At 29.2% G+C, this 17,522-nt stretch overlaps 2 protein-coding genes across 4 annotated transcripts in view; one reads left to right on the top strand and one right to left on the bottom strand.

The window, feature by feature from the left end:
* Positions 1–701: 701 nt before the first annotated feature.
* Positions 702–8,967, bottom strand: LOC113512856 (thioredoxin, mitochondrial). 3 transcript variants are annotated; one of them, XM_026896800.3, is made up of 4 exons: positions 8,291–8,967; positions 6,775–6,917; positions 4,697–4,861; positions 702–3,723 (listed from the first exon to the last, which is right to left on the bottom strand). In XM_026896800.3, the coding sequence occupies exons 2-4, from the start codon at positions 6,910–6,912 to the stop codon at positions 3,592–3,594; spliced, it is 435 nt and encodes a 144-aa protein (XP_026752601.1). In that variant the 5' UTR covers positions 6,913–6,917; positions 8,291–8,967; the 3' UTR covers positions 702–3,591. The 3 variants fall into 3 exon arrangements, with proteins under 3 accessions (XP_026752601.1, XP_026752603.1, XP_026752602.1); XM_026896802.3 differs by having other exon boundaries at positions 8,679–8,967; XM_026896801.3 differs by having other exon boundaries at positions 8,805–8,967.
* An 849-nt stretch (positions 8,968–9,816) lies between these two features.
* LOC113513032 (kinesin light chain) overlaps positions 9,817–17,522 on the top strand; it is a 63,044-nt gene continuing 55,338 nt past the window's right edge. Inside the window, exon 1 of the mRNA XM_052893393.1 lies at positions 9,817–9,972. The gene's annotated coding sequence lies outside the window, so the exon portion shown is untranslated. The remainder of the gene's footprint in view (positions 9,973–17,522) is intronic.

Below are 17,522 nucleotides of genomic sequence, written 5' to 3'. Positions count from 1 at the left end.
TTACTGCATATGAGCAACAACAAAACCGACACAGCATAACATTATAGCACCTGTTAGAAACTAGTTTTCCCCCTTATTCATAAAAATTAAATCCTCTTACAAACCCATTTTAGCTATTGAAGTGTATTGTCACTGTTTTTCAAATAGAAAATTTAACACAACAGAAAAGGACAAAACAATTTAATAGTTAAAATACGCTTATCTCATTTACAAACATTTGACGTGTTTATGTATAAGGGGGTTTAAATTTTACGCCACAATAGAACACCGTTAAATATGCATTCACTTTTGAATAATTATTTTAATAATATATTTATGTTTACAATAGAAGCGAAGCATCACAGTAACTTTGATGAACAAATTTATTATAAGGCAAGCTAAATAGAACGAAAAGTTGTAAGAGAACTTCAATCGTGAACACACGTCGAGACGGTTCGTTAGACACATTTCATTGAAAATATTTGGACGCAGTATCGTGTGTCTACAAATAGATCAGCGACATAGACATATATAAGCCACAAAAAAATTCAGATCAATTGACACTCTGTTGGAAGTCGCTTGAAAACTATATAAATGCCCAAGTATTTATCACAACTATAAACCGGCCAAGTGCGAGTCGGATTCGCAAGCCGAGGGTTAAGTATAAATTATAATGCAAATTAACAGTTTTAGGATTGTTCCCTTTACTTATACCCTATAGGTTTTTCTTGTAAATATCAAAATATACACTATTAATGATTGCATCTTTTAATTGCATGAATTTAGAAGTTTGATTATATTACAACTTCAAGGGATTGCAGACTCAAGTATTCAATATTAATTTCAACTTGGTACCTCCACGTGTTCCAGAGAAAAAGGGTCTTGACAGACGGACAAGTGACAAGTGATCCTGTAAGAGTTAAATTTTTCCTTTTGATATATGGCACACTAAAAATAAAATATTGTGAATAATTTCAACCTAGGAGACAGATACCGTGCATAATAAACTTAACGTCGAAGGCGAATTACATGAATGCGCTTTCAATACAAGTTATGTTGCTCTATAGTAGAATATAGCATGACAGTCCAGGATATCAGCGCGAGAACTAATGTCACGTAACTTTGAGAAATGATTTTTTCATTTATTGAATAGTTTACTAAGGCTGTTTCTCATACTTAAGAGATAATAGTGTCAATTTCGAGATGATGAACTATCAAATTAAATTTTAATTGATCTAAACGCTCATGTTAAAAACAACCAAAAACTAAACACTAAGTAATTTGGGTTCAATTCTGCCCATTATTCTAATTTATACTAATTCTTATAATTGCAGTTACATTGTAAAATTTAACAAAAATTGTAGTTTCAGAGATAGAAAATGACTTTTTAAAAACGATCCCAGTGTATATCATTAAACAAAAAAAATATTCAAAATTATTTCCACTGCTCCCAAATAGCCCGTCACCTAGCTAGATTATTCTGCAGGCCGGATCTGAGGATATCTAATTATATCAAATATACAGTAATTCCAATTGTTTTTTTACAAAATTCACTATTTTTTTACTATCCAAGTTTATACTACTTCTTCATTATGGACCTAAATATTTGTACATGTTGTTAATAACTTCATGTTATCCACAATATATCTAGGTACTTTATTATATACAATATTTCAATAATATAGTATAGAGATAATAAAAATAAAGTATTTATTAATACACAAACAGTCTTATATAGACTAGGGCATTATGTATATTTGTTTTTCACTTTTTCTTGTGATTATTGACACATTTCAATTGTAGATATCAAAACATACTTTAGGTAAAGACTATCTATTAAATTATAACTTTATTATAAGAATGTGAAGATTATTATGTGATCACAAACAATTCCAAAATGGATGGGGTTTGAACCTGTACTTTCTACTACATGTAAGTTAAGCTACCATTTCACTAGATGCTTGTTTCGAAACCAACAAGCACTATACATGACGTCTCTGTGGAAACGCTTATAAGGTACATGTATTTAGTTTATTTATAATATTTTAGCATCTAAAACTAAAAATATCACGTATACTTTAAAAACTAGTAAATTTATGTTAATACGATATATAATTAGATGTAACAAAGTACGAGAATGTTCTTAGATTTAACTGCATATATGTTGAGCACCCATAACATGGGATGAAGCTAACAGACCATTTTCTATGGAAATATCTAAAAAGGTTTTGATGACAATTTATTGTTATATCAATTAATGAACCATTAAGCATAATGACTATTTTCTAATGCGTCACATCTAAGCAGTGTTCCTAAGATACTGGCAGTATTTTCTCTTTCCATAACTATACTCATAATTTCCACAAACTGTCTGCTCTCGGATCATTAATAATTTCAATGAAGTCCGCTGTAATAGCTGCTAATATATAATGATGTTGACTTTGGTACCGAACGTCATTTTTTAAAACTGACCCTAAAAAAGATTAGTGCAGGGGTTCCTAAACTTTTAAAATAACAGAACATCCAACAAATACCTTTTATTTTATGGAATCCCGTATCAAATTATTACAAATCAAAAACACTGTAATTGAAATAAAAACAAAAGCTTTTAATATCCTTTAACTTTTAATGTGAAGAATGAAGTTGTTTCACACGGAACTCTCTCTCGAAAAAATCTCGCGGAACCCTGGTAACCTTTTTTACGAAATCCACTTTAAGAATCGCTGGTTATGTTATTATTATGTTATAGATCAAGAACTAAATTCAAAATAGTTCCGACTTAAATATTTTTATAATAAACAAAAATCTCATGTTACAATACTCATTTAAAGAAATTTTATAAATGAGTATTTTTTATTCAAACACGATAGTTTTATACTAATAAGAAAACATTCAATCGGTAGGTGGCAGTGGATTTTCTCTCCGAATTTGCTGGTTCAACTTGTCTGTTATAAATTTAATTGATACTGGTTCTTAAAACCAATTGTATTAATGATGACGCTTTAGATGTAACTCCATTTAAATAAAAATTAACATATTTTCAATTTATATTTAAAAGTTCATTTCCATATTAAAAAAAAAAAAAACTAAATTATAATTCGTTCACGCATTGTTATAGATGCTCTTACATTGCAAACATAATTATTATATAATATTTGAAAATAATTATCATTAGATACAAGGCAAGATAAGGAAATAATATAATTACTAATTAAACATTGCATAAAACATTAATCAGCAACCTAGTTACAAAGTTCATTGTACATTAAAATCTAACATTTGGAAACTACGTCATATCTATTATCAAAATATGGCCAGATTTCTTTTAATTCACAATGTTATCGCGATCCCGTTTATTGATAAATGGTTTTGATACTTAAAAGCACTGGCGTAATTTAGATTATTTTACGGGGAGGGCCTGGCACTTTACAAATATGCATATTTAGTTTCGCCAACATCCTGAAATGGGCACCAGACGACTCTAGGGTTTGCACTGCCCCCTCCCCCTCCCTCTAAATACGCCTATGCTTGAAAATATCGATTAACGAATCATATATCTCACTCTTAATATAATACATATTATATAAGTGTTTATTACATAGGTATTATTTCTTATGATCCTTCCTTCTTGTTACCGGACATTCGATCTATAAGATTTGTAATCATATCTGTGTCAACCAATCCAATGAATTTATCCACTATTAAACCATTTCTGATAGCTATAACAGCGGGAACTGCTTTCACCTAAAATTTAAAAATACAAAATAACTAATTATCAAGCTCTTTAGTATTTAACTGATGGGCATGGAGTAACTTTTAATGTTTTTATACGAACAGATGAAAATGGAATCGTGGTTATATTGGTGCACAGCTCAGTTAGCACTGGCGGGGAAAATTTGAGAGATGATAAGCGAGGATGAAGTCAGGTCAGTTGGCCTATCGAGGCGAATTCACTAAGATCAGACTATGAAGACGACGTACGACGACGAGAATTAAATTTTTAATATAATAATAATTTTATCACAGCTGTAGTTGCTATTTAGGGAAGCGAAATCTTAGATGATGACTTGATATTCTTTAGACAATGAATTATATGGGGTTGCTCTTGAAATAAATTCCAATAGATCGATGTTAGAGATTGAGAAGTTTCGCACACTCCACTTGCAGTACTAGCGACATAATGGTTCCATATTGTTTTGATGTATGCATATTAGTATAACCTGCTAATGCAAATTATTGCAAACAAATTTATCTTATTTCCTAATTATTATGTTATGAGTGTAATACAAAATTGTCATTGGCATTACACTAGATTTTTTTTTTGGATGGGTGAAAATAGTATGATAACTCCGCCTGTGCTAACGAGATACGCTGGTGGAGTACCAGTGAAGGGTGATAGATGAGAATGAAAACAGGCCAGTTAGCCCATCATGATGAATTCATCAGGAATTAACCATGATAGTTTCCAGGGAGAACCGCGAAGAGGTCGACCTGGTTGGGTATATTGCTAGCAATAGGATTCTCAGTCTCCATTACTAACGATCCCTTTTCCCCCCATTAGACTGGATTGATATCGATATTGATATATATGAGTTGGATCAATTTAAAATGTATGTTTATAATATTTCTTCCTTTATGCAGATTAGAATGACAAACAAGCTAACAGCACACATAATAGAAAGTGGTATAATTAGTACTTTTCGTAATTCTTATTTACCTCGAAAGCATGAACCAATTCCGCATTATCCTCTACATCAACAACAGCTAAGTCCAGATTGTTGAGTGGTTCAATCATCTCCTTAAGTTTGGGCGTGAGGATCTTGCACGGCTCACACCAATCCGCGTGGAAATTCACTATCACTGGCTTATCATTATTCATTACCTGCAGTCAAAGACAATCATAATTAGAGATAATGACCTTCTGAACTATATTGAATGGTCAAGTATTTTTGTGTCTATATTTTACTAATGTAAGAAAATTGTAACTAGACAGTATTTGTATGTAAGAGATATTTAAGAAAAATTTATAAAAGGAATTAATTCAATTGAGAAACATTAAAAAAAAAAAACAAATTAGTAGATTTTAGGATTTTCATTGATTTTTTTTAAATTCTAAAAACTCTGTATTTTTGTTCCAGCATTACATAAAACTTCCAAATTGTATGAAATTTACACAAATGTGTTCTTAAAAAATACTTAACAAAAATATATTATATAATATATTATAGCTAGATTTGTTTTAACTGTATCACATACACATTTCTTTAATGTGTTTTATAAGTATTAGCTAATTAATTTTGATAAATAATATTTATAAAGTGCAGTCTTTTTTAATATAGAACAGACATGTTACATTTTAGCTGAGTATCAGCACATAATACACACAAGTGGTGCAAGTTATATAATGCAGTTTTGTTCAATTTTTTAAAACACAAAAAAGTTCAATCTTTGTATAGCCCTTAATGAATAAACTATGAAGTACTTATTTTCCTTTATCACATGTAATGTGTAATGAGTTCTGCAATATGTCAGCATTATATGAGCATCACAGGGCACTCCTTATCAAATTATATGACAAACAATATGCTTGGCAATGACTCATTTATATGATTCTCTGACAAAATACAGCAGCCCAGTTGTTTTAATCATAAATTGTATTTATTTACTTGTTTTTTAATGTCTTATAAGGATACTCATCAATAAAGAGAATTCTTATACATCGTCAATTTGTAACTTTGTTGGTTTTTTTATGTTTACTTTTTCATAAATCTGTGTTAATTATAAACTGAAATGGAAAAATCTTTTTCCTTCCTAAAAGATATATATAAGATTGGCTTGGAAATTTTATCACAATCATTACTTTAGTTTTTATATCAATATAACTGGTTTTACCACAACTGAAGTCAGTTTTTTTCTGTAACATGTTAAATTTTGAACCTGCTTTTGTATATCATAGCAACGTCAAAGTTCTTATCAGTGGTGACATTGTTTCATTAGATTAATGATAAGAACAAATTATTTACGTATGCATAAATTTCAGAAATTAAAAAACCAATGAAATATGTATATCACTTGTAAATGTTGTATCAAGTTAAAATATACAACAGATTTTAAGTTCACATTCAGGAATACAACTGTGATAACCACATCCAATTTCGTACTTTTAAGTAATTTTTGGGTGATGTTGGAACAAACATACACACAGACAGAGAGTATGCTAAAATATTATTCTTTTGGCATCTAATGGTCATACCCTAAATATTATTTTTTCTTAAATATCTCCCATGTACATATATTGTCTAGTTATAATTTTATTATACTAGCAAGACTAGAACTAGTTATACAGAAAAATATTTCTTATGGAATGCCCATATGTTAATGGCAAAAATCTATCTTTATCAGTGGACAATTAATAAATGTAATTATAATGATAACACCAATTAGTATCTATTTTAGTTTTTCTATATTTGACATTCAAATATTTATTGGCAAGCATTCAATATTATTGTCTATGCTATTAGAGTTAAAAAAAAAGTATAATGATATAACTAACACCTTAGCAATTTAACAAAATAATAGTATTTAAAATTGTTTCTGCTTTATATTTTTATATTAACTGTATGTGTGACTTTAATTGCATGAATTTGGGTAAAAATAATTTGTGTTTATTAAAGTCTATTTGGGTATTAAATTTCATTCAAATCTATCAAGTTGTTTAATCATGTTTGACCTCTGAACATCTTTATAATTTTTCATATTTATAATATTAACAGTATAAACTAGAAAAGTGCTCACCTTAGTAACAAATTCGTTATTATTCTTAACTAAAATTGTCTCATTGTGAACTAGTGATGTAGAGATGTGTCTCACCCTCTTCAATTTCACCAGTCTTCTGACAGGTGACCATAAACTTTGGCATATTCCATTAGACATTGTATCTGAAAAATTTAACAGAATATTATGATTAGCAAATAATTTTGAGCATTCCAATCGAATTGAACAGCTGAATGAGCCATGAATGAACAGAATAATTCATTTATTTAATGTAAATTGAAATTATTGCAAGACAAATTTATTTAAAAACTAGCAATTATATGTAAAATAATTAAATATAATCTGTCAACTAAATTGCCATTAATGCATGTATATTAGCTACCTATCAATAAAATTTTGCTACACCTAAACAGGGTTCATGTACCTACTCTACATAAGAACATTTTAATAACTCTATATTATGTACATGAATGCAATATAATAAATAAATAATTTTAACTAGAATAGAAGGCTCAATATTTGTTGATTATATCAATAAACAATAAAAATTTCATTAAGAATTCTATTATTAATATAGATTGTTTAAGCTAAGAATTAATCCAGACCTGAGTTCTTTTTTTTTATAAAGGTTTTAATAGAGAGACAGAGAATCATTATGTTGATGTACACATCAAATATGTAAAACTATGGTAATAATATCATGAATTTGTAAATCATGTAAAAATGTAAACAACCAAGATTAAAACCAAGCTTGAAACAGTATTTATGAAATGAAATGTTGAAAGAGGAAATATGTAAGTGAATAGCAAGAACTAATCATTACATTAATTTATAAGAAAGTTAAGGGAAATTGTACAAAGTAAATAAGATTGGATTTATTTAGGAGCAAAATTGGTAAATAGTGTGCATAATGGTAATGTTCATAACACATAATCATATTGCACATAACTACTGTAGTATGTTGCACTTTAATTATTTTAATTAACAATGGATCAGCCAATAAAAGCTAGAAAATTATATAAATGTCTATATTAAGTAGGTAACCACTGTTTATTATTAAAAAGAGAACAATATCATAGTCACAAATTCAATACCACCCCATGCAACTATAAAACAGTATACCTGAGTAAAAAAAATTGTGCTTTTTCTATTTATTTTTTTAATGCAGACAATTTAAATAATGTGTACTATATATATGTAACATATATACACAGAATTTAAACATTATGTCTGCATATATAACATAATGCATTTAATATTATTTTATTTATATGCAATATAATATACTTAATATTATTTTCATTAATATAATAAAAACAAAGTTATAAAATATATATCAATAACTAGATTGCTACAGAATATTATAAATTTTGTTGAGTATAAATTTAGGTACATTATACAAACTATATAATAAGTATAGGTATTTACAGTTCATATATTTAAATATAATTACAGTATTAATTCATTAGTAAACTATATTATATATTCTAATACTATCATTCAATACTTTTGCATGTATAACATTACAGTAACTTACCAAGCCAAAATTAGTTTACGATACCGAAACTTCTGACTTTACGAGTTTCAATTGGAGTTAGGCAGACATGTATAAAAAGAAATACTGAACCACCGACACAACTAGCAAGCAACAGAGAGAGGACTGCGTATCGTAAAACAAACAATCGGTCATAAAAGTTGGCACTATAATGATGCGCGTCCCCTTTTGGCATTGATATAAGTACGATAGTTAGTACAAAAGATACGGCAACCGAAACTTTTCCAATGTAATGCCCAGTTCGAACGGATACCCAACACAACATGAGAGTTATAAACCATATAACACTCAAAAAATACACTCCTATACCAAAACTAGACATTCTCATCCACAAGCTATAGAAAATGTACAAATAAATTTAGATATTTACATGATTCAAGTATCAGATAGGCAAGTTTGTTAAGATTTATCACATGCGATGTCACTATAAATATACACCACAGCTTTTCAATAAAGCGACTCAATTTTACTTTGCAGATAAAAATATGATAAAAACCTTCAGTTTTATTTTCACTACCTACTTCCCAAAATAATGCCAATAAGATGGTTTACATTTAGGATAGGAATTTATAGGAATATTATTTTATTCACACGTAAAAGTCTGATAACATCTGACGAAAGTACTCTGTGGTCGAAGTCGTCAGAGAGATTGTCAGAGACTGCAAATGTCAGTTGCGAATGCGAAGTCATATGTCATGCACACAGATTATAATCAGAACAAATATTTTATGTACGTACTTATTCTATGATTCGACATGACTTTAATATATGATTAGAGTATGTTTGTTGGTTGTAATCAAGCTGCTGTACGACCGTGTACGGAGCTTTGACATTAATTCTGAGTCACTATTTATTTTATTTTCTTATTATTTTCAGTTTATTAAAGCCTAAAATTTTGGTGAATTTTACTTTCATTCTTATTAACTACCTAATATGAATATTACAATTTAATAAACTGAAAATCTTACATAGTTGTTTGACATATAAAATCTATGATAATTAATAACTAAAACATTCTTCTAATATTTAATGACATCACAACAACTGTGTAAGGGATACTACGATTGAAAAAAAAATTTAGACCTAGTATATAATTTGGTAATTAAAATAAAAAAAGCTTTAATCTAATTTCAACTCCTTTTAATTTACATGCTATTACCATATATTATTACCTACCTTTTATACTTTTCAAACCAAATATTAAAATAGTTGCGCATTTTAAAATAATTATCGAATTGGACTGCTTAGTACTTGCGGACTCAATAACAGATTTCAACACGATATAGGATTTAATAGAGAGATATCGGTCCTTATTAATATTATAAATGTGAAAGTGAGTTTGTTAGATATAGCGTCTTAATATTTTATACAATCACTATAAAACTTGGTATACACGTAATACATGGGTTGGAGAAGGCTAGACTACTTTTATATCCGTAAGTAAACATATCCCTGTTACGCGGACGAATTCGCGGGTAAAATCTAGTAATTATATATATAGTAATTTATCTGAGACTTAATATGATTATTGAGCTTCATGAAGTCATCAACAAAAAGAGAAAAAATAGCAAATAAGATTGTTTTGCTTAGCATGTTGTCAGTATTGATAGTCAGTCAATGAATTTTCTAGTGCTGTGTTTGTAGCTGTCAATTAATTTAGAAAGGTAAGTTATTTTCTAATTGTAATTGATAATTACATGATTTATAAGGGTCTTTTGCCGACAGCAAATTTTAAAATTTTCTATTTACTATAAATTGCATATTCAATGCTTCAGGAAACTCCTATCTAACCGTAAAATTTTAACGCCATTTCCGTTTTGTTCCGATAGGTTTTAAGATTAAAGAAAGATTTTTTTTTTCACGAATCGTCCATCACATTGTGAATGTAAAATTATATAAAGATAATCTGCGATCTCTAACTTTGTAAAAAAGTGTCCACCAATTAAAAGTGGATCTACCTGTAATTGTTGCTTTGACCGTTTGTATTTTGATGACTAATCATCACATTTTAACAAGGTCTAATAATTGCTCCAACACAAGGAAAGGCCCGTAATATTTTTCACATCAGTTCATTTTTAATGTGTAGCTTTTAGCTAATTAATTATTAAGAATGAATATAATTTTACTCTAACAAAGTTATCATTGGAATTATTAATTTGGTACCATTATTTGTAAGTTAGATAAATTATTTGGCTATTACTATTATTTTTTACAATACTAACTATACCCTCTACTTGAACAGCTGGAATGAAACATTTAGATCGATCAAGAGGAAGTTTAGGTAGCCTATGTTGTTTTTTTATTATTTATAGCTATTATATTTGTATCAAATTTAACTATAATTGGTCAAGTTTTTAAACAGAAAAGTAATATATAAACTTTAAAATGTAAAACATTTTAAAAAGTAGTATCTACTTTTAAAATAGCTAGTTGTGGCTAGTTGTACACTTCATTTAATTTTGTATTTAATTAAAAAAATACATAAATGCCTTATTATTAAATATATTATTAACATGTATTTTTAATCATCATTGCTGAAATTGGTGTTCTAAAGCAAATGCTTTTGAATACCAATTAATATTCACCAATAATATAAATTTGTCATGTAGACAAAGAATTCATACAATATAAATAAAGAAACTTCCATTTCTGATATCATAAGTAGAGCATGCAAAGTTAAATGTTTTAAAAATATCAAAATGAAAAATATTGATGTTTGCAATTAAAAAAAAATCACTTACTTTATTTATAAATTAAAAAAAAAAATGTGATATTTATAAATTAAAAAAAAAAATGTGATATATGTAACTTTAGACATATAGGGAGGTAGTAGTGTTGATGTAAAATTTTAATATTGGTTAAAATTTATAAAAATTCCGGTCTTTATAAATGTTAATAAATTTTTGTAAGTATTACATATTCCGTGTAGATTCTGCTATTTATAAGTTGGAGCAGATTTTTTAGGTTTTTATGAAGATCAGGACATATTACAATTAATTAAAAATATTGATAAACATAACTCATTTGACATACCTAGATTTTAACAAAAATATAATTATAATTATGTTTCGCAAAAAAAAAACAGTGGCTATTTTGACTAAATTAATGTAAATCCTATTTTTTACAAAGTTTATATCTATCAAATTGCAAAAATAATTATTAAAATTTGTGTAAAATTGCCGAATATTTTTTTTTATACCACAAGGGTGTCAAATAATCATACAGCCCATCTTATGAAAAAAAATTGTTTTAAATGGCTCAAAAAGAAATGAGAACCAGTAGTTTTTTTAATGAATGATAATGAATTGACAACCCTGCCCGTGCTATCGGTATACCTTTAATTATACCATATATTGCTAATAATGGGACTGACAGTTTGCATAGCTAACAATCCCTTCCTCTTTTTATTTATATATTTGTCATGTTACTATATTGGTATAGAAAATAGAATTTAGAATTGCACTCCACAGAGACATTTGTAGGCTTAAAGTTAAAAAATATATCTGTCAAATACTCTTAAAAAACCTTTTTTTTTATAATTTTTATGGACACCAGTTAATGCTGATTTAGTCTATTAGAGAAGTATAAAATACTATAGAATTTAAAGGGAAATAAGTTAAAGTTTTTTTTTATACAACTTAGAATGGCAAACAAACTGAAGGCCCACCTGATGGAAAGTGGTAACCATCGCCTATAGACATGAGCAGTACCATGGACATAACAGAGTATACTGTTTCGCCCATGATACCCCCCATGTGTTGCCATTCCTGAGGACTCAGGTGTTATTTTTCTGTACCCAGTAAATTCACACCATATCCCACCCTTCAAACTGAAACACAGCCATGCAAATACAAGTGCTTCACAGTTGAAACACGAATGGGACAGAGGTACCCAAGCAATCGACTTTTGTACAAAGTCTCTCTCTGGTAAAATTTAAATTAATTTATTAAGTTATAGTAATTATACTTTCCTAAGAAGGAAAAAAAATATATAATAAAACTTAATTATATAGAAAAATTAATGCAGTTTTTATTATTTTTTAAATAATTCAATTGAACTATAATTATATGTGATAGTTCTCTATTAATGCGAATGAATTATAGTAAGCTATTTATCTACAGCGTGTATCGCGACCATTTTGCCTTGCATTTGCCCTCGTTCAGAGGTCACGGTCGATCGCGCGCGCAGTATCCGATGACAAAAAACCCTACAGTGCACTCCTTGTTGACAGGTGTGTTCAGGTATCACGACCATTTAAATTGAGTGCAGTAAAAGCTGGTTTCTGATACATGTTATTTATTATTCCTTTAATATTTTTATTTCATGAAGCAATTTTCCTGTTTACCATATATTATTAGTATAAGCACATTGTCGTATATTATTATAAAATTAAAACAAAAAACATAAAATGCAATTATATAGGTATTAATTGCATAAAAAAATATGTTTCTTTCCCGCCCTTTAAACGTGATTCAGTACCGTATCCAAACATCTTTAAAAAAATATATAAATACATATATCCAAAATACATATATTGTGTTATCTTATATATCAGTTCCGTAGCTTATCAGTGCATGGAAATTGTAAATAGAATTGTCATCTTTATTATTTCTACATTACATCCTAATCTTCGATTGGTTATCAACAGCTTAAAAGCATTTTCTATTAAAATCAAAATCACCAAAATCGGTTTACAATCCACCTAACTATACATAAAAGAAGACAAGTTGACGAGAACCTGTTTTTAGAAGTTCAATGAAGAAGCAATCAATTGCTTTGACTTTGAAAACGAGCGCTCTCTGGATATTTTGCTTACGATATCCGCTCTGTGGTTGGGTACTTTATGGTTGATTTAGCAGACTGTTCACGAGTTCTCTTTGTCTAACCCCACATTGGTTAGTTCAAATAGACGTAGACTTCAATTAATAAATTGCATCGTCCAGTCGTTACGTTGACACATGGTTATACCTATATTGGGCTTTGTAACTGCTACACAACAAATTGGCCATCACCGTTATTGTTTTAGTATTGCCACAGATAATATTATTCTATGTATTGCTATACGCACGGTGACGCAGTGTTTATTTATAAATTTATGAATATTCTTGTATATGTTTAATCATTTGATGTTGTTAGACTCTATTGTACTTGTATACCTTCATGTCCACATGCAGCTTTTGTATAAACAACCAAAGAAATTCAAAAATCTGTTCGAGATATAAAAATTTGCATTACTAGTAGGTATATCTTTTGTTATTTTATATTTCTAAATACACTAAATATTTGAGAAGGAATAAATAATAAATTGTGTTTCAAAAAACTAACTTTAAGTGGTAAAACCAGTTATTTTGATTTAAATTAATTTTGATAAAATTTCTATGGAATTAACTGTTAATTTACAACTAACGAAGTATGAGGTAACAAATATATAAAAAAATATTTCCAAATTGAGAATCTCCTTCTTTTTGAAATCGATTGAAAATAATTAGTAGATATCTCTTATCTGGGATAAGTCCGCCTATGTATTCACGGTGTATTACTTTTATGTGTCAAAACTTTACTATTGTGAGGTGCAAATAAGAAATAAAAAAGAAACATAATTTATACAATTAAACCTCGTATAAGTTCTTTCAAATTAGTTCTCAACTGGTCTGTATTTTTTCTATGTATATTTATAGTTTCGTCAATTATGACTAAATTTGAACAGTTCCTTTTGCATTCGATAGGATGGTTTTGTGACTCTCTGTATATAAGCAAGCATAATATTAAAGTAAAAAAAAAAAAAAAAAAAAAAAAAAGTAGACGCGGTTATCGACATTGAGTACGTACTACGTAATATATTTGACAAGGACAGATAAAGGAAATGAGAGTTACGATGAAGGGAAAGTAATGAGTAACGACATAAAATAGAAAGGTTCTACCTCCAATTTCACCTGCAAGCTTCTAATTCAATTAGTTCGCATATCGAGGCCACTTAATCGTCTTTAGAAATATTATATCATAGTGCTGTGTTAAAGTGAACATAAATATAAAAATACTTTTTCTATCTTTTTATATCTTTCTTTTTCTATTAGTCATAACTTCGTATATTATTAAAATCAAGATAGCATATAGAATAACCATAGCAATGTAACGTTTTGAAGGATTTTTTTTTTCAAAAATGCACCAATTTTTCGGATAATTTTATGTACTTTGCTAGACTTTGTACAAAAGTCGTCTGCTTGGGTAATTCTGACCCGTTCGTGTTTCTGCCATGAAGCAGTTGTATTTGTATGGTTGTAGTTTTGTTTGAATGGTGGGATATGGTAATGAAATTGCAGGGTACAGAGGCATAACACTTCAGGAATGGCAACGCGTAAAGGAAATCATGGGCGTAATCTGTTATATCCATAGTACTGTTCATATAGGTTATCACTTTTTATCAGATGGGCCGTCAGCTTGTTTAGCATTGTAATGTCTATCTAAGTACTTAAATCTTATTGTGATTTTTTAAAATTCATATGATTTAAGATAAAGTTTAATAACGTTATGACATTATTTATATGCTATGTTTTGGATCAACATTGAATGAACAAATTATATACTAAACTTGTTGGCCGATGATGTATCTGTGCAGCGGTGATTAAGTGTTTTGGAAATGCGTTTGTGTTCATTGACTTTCGATACTGACGTGTCGTGTCGAGATACCGACGGGAATCGCCCATTATGAAGTCATTACTGACAATATACTGCGACTTCCAGCAATTACCTGGCCGATGACTTAAAAGGTCGCACTTGATTTATTGCTTTTTCCTCTACACTTACTTTACTTTTACTCGTTTCCGAATTTTAGGGTTCCGTACATGGATAAAAGGAAAACTTTATGATATTCACCTTACAGTCTTCTTTTTATACTACAATGATAATGAATCTATAATCACTCTATATCCTGTGTAATTCTTCATAAATAGTACTGACTCTAATACAGGTAAAGAAATTTTCAAAAATTCTTAAAATTTACGTATAAATTATATAAAAATATTTATTACAGGACTTGTTTTTCAATATGGTTCAACATTCAGTTTTGAGTTGTAAAAATGATGGACGAGAGACGAATATTTGTGATCGAGATGCGAATGTTAAGATGAATATGTTGGGCAAGACAAACAATTATTGTTTAGCTATTTATTCTATATTCACAATTTGTCCCATGATGATTCCGGGTAATGTTTATTAAATGGATAATAATGAAAAAGTAACCCCGCTTGTGCTATCGGTATACGCTGGCTGAGCGCCAGGGAGAGATGACATATGAGAATGAAAGCAGGTCAGTTAGCCCATCACGATGATTTAAAAAAGAATTAACCACGATAGTTTCCAGGGGGAATCGTGTATAGCAATATACTCTACCAGGTCGAGCTAGACTTGGTAGGGTATATTGCTAGCAATGGGGCTGTTAGATCCTATTAATAACAATTCCTTTCCCCTCATTCGGGTAATGTTAGAATATTATCTCGCATAAGAATATTAAAATATACGAAATCGCATACAGACAAAACTAAAACTACTGACTTTAGAAAGGAGGGGGTTACGCGATATCTTTGACAGTTATGAATTATTTGAACACTCTTTGGTTTTGGATCAAGATTGGGATTGGTATTTTTTACGGAACGCAATTCTAAATTGTTATTAATGTACGGAACTCTTCCAATCGGACTTGCAAGATTTTGTTATTAGTCACGCTTGTTTTAGATTCATTTAAGCTTTGGATAGTCCATTCAAACTTCATTATATAGTGAAAACGAACGTTGTACATACACTTTATAAGATTATAACGCACATTCACCATTGTCCAAATTCTTTATTGTTTTTATGATTGGTCTCGAATGTTAATCAACAAAGTTTCCATCTAATAATTTATTTTTAATGCAACACATGTTTAAAACATGTTGCGCAATGCTTTGTGAAATGATACGCATTGCAGTCGTTGCTTTGAAATATTTTTCACTTCAGTGATAAGCGACAAATACGATTGTGTAACCGCAAACAAATTAGTAAACTGATCACTTTTGGAAAATAAACATAAACAAGTAGTTCTTGTAATAAGAAGTAGAGAAAAAAAAATAGTGACTCCAATCGCAACCAATTGAATATTGATTAGTAATCTTATTACTCTTATTTAAAATTAATAAAACGCAACAACACACGATTAATATATAGTAGACACAGATTATAAATATTTAAGTTTACTTCACTGTTAAATAGCACATATTGAACCTGCTATTTTACGTTGTAAATTTACACGTTACAAAATTTGAGCCCAACTCGTTATAAACTCTCTATTGCGAAAACAATTATTAAAGTAACATGGCCACAAAATACAGACGAATTGAGAACACTCTCGTGTTCTAATTTATAATTAAAAAGTTAATAATTTTGTCGCAACTTAAGAACATATTGTACTTTTATTTATCTATATTATCCTTAAACTACTCTAGTCACAAAATATAATACATGTATAATCAGCCTAACGTGCAGTTTACTAGTGAGTGGGCTAAACATATCATTTAGATGGAAAAGTTACCAGTTTCCAGGTAATACTCGTAAATTAACCGTTTATGTGCACTAATAGTACAAGTTTTCTATCTCCTCTTAACATCGTGTAATTTGTGTCTTTTGCCTAGGGCCAGTGTTATTGGAATCGTATTTTGTGTGATTATTTAAAATTAAACAAAAATTTAACTGCTTAGAAAGTTAATGAGTAATCATATATTCCGTACTAATATTATAAATGTAAAAGTGAATTTGTTTGTTGTCGGGATTGTGTTGAATTTGTAAAGACACTTGTAATTCTAGTAAATATTCGTAAATATTGCACTTTATGGACATCACACATCATATTTTTTTTTATTGTGACATGCCTATGGTCATTCATCATCATTATATCAGCCTTTAACTGTCCACTGTTAAACATAAGTCTTCATCTTGAGGGGTTTGCCAGTAGTTGCCACGCTTGGCAGGCGGATTGGCAACCGCAGTCAGGCTTTAGAGATGTTTTGTCTCCCTTTGTCGGCTCTTACGACACCTACGGGAAAGTAAGGGGTGGCCTTACTAAGGATTAAAATGTTTTGTTTCTGCGGTAGAAATTACAATGAGTATCTTTTCAAAGTGATTTCAGGTTTTTATTACTTAGGTTGTATAATATTATGACCATGTACGATTTTTATTTAAGTTC

Source organism: Galleria mellonella, unplaced genomic scaffold (assembly GCF_026898425.1).
Source record: "Galleria mellonella isolate WM207_F2 unplaced genomic scaffold, CSIRO_AGI_GalMel_v1 utg113, whole genome shotgun sequence".
Lineage (NCBI taxonomy): Eukaryota > Metazoa > Arthropoda > Insecta > Lepidoptera > Pyralidae > Galleria > Galleria mellonella.
Note: the sequence above shows the minus strand (reverse complement) of the source record. Positions and strands in the feature narration are given on the sequence as shown.

Excerpts from the sequence above, each read along its gene's own strand:
- LOC113512856 (XM_026896800.3), bottom strand. The coding sequence starts at position 6,912 with ATGTCTAATGGAATATGCCAAAGTTTATGGTCACCTGTCAGAAGACTG. Across the intron at positions 4,862-6,774 it reads ATAACGAATTTGTTACTAAG|GTAATGAATAATGATAAGCC; the intron begins GTGAGCACTTTT and ends CTTTGACTGCAG. Across the intron at positions 3,724-4,696 it reads AATTGGTTCATGCTTTCGAG|GTGAAAGCAGTTCCCGCTGT; the intron begins GTAAATAAGAAT and ends TTTAAATTTTAG.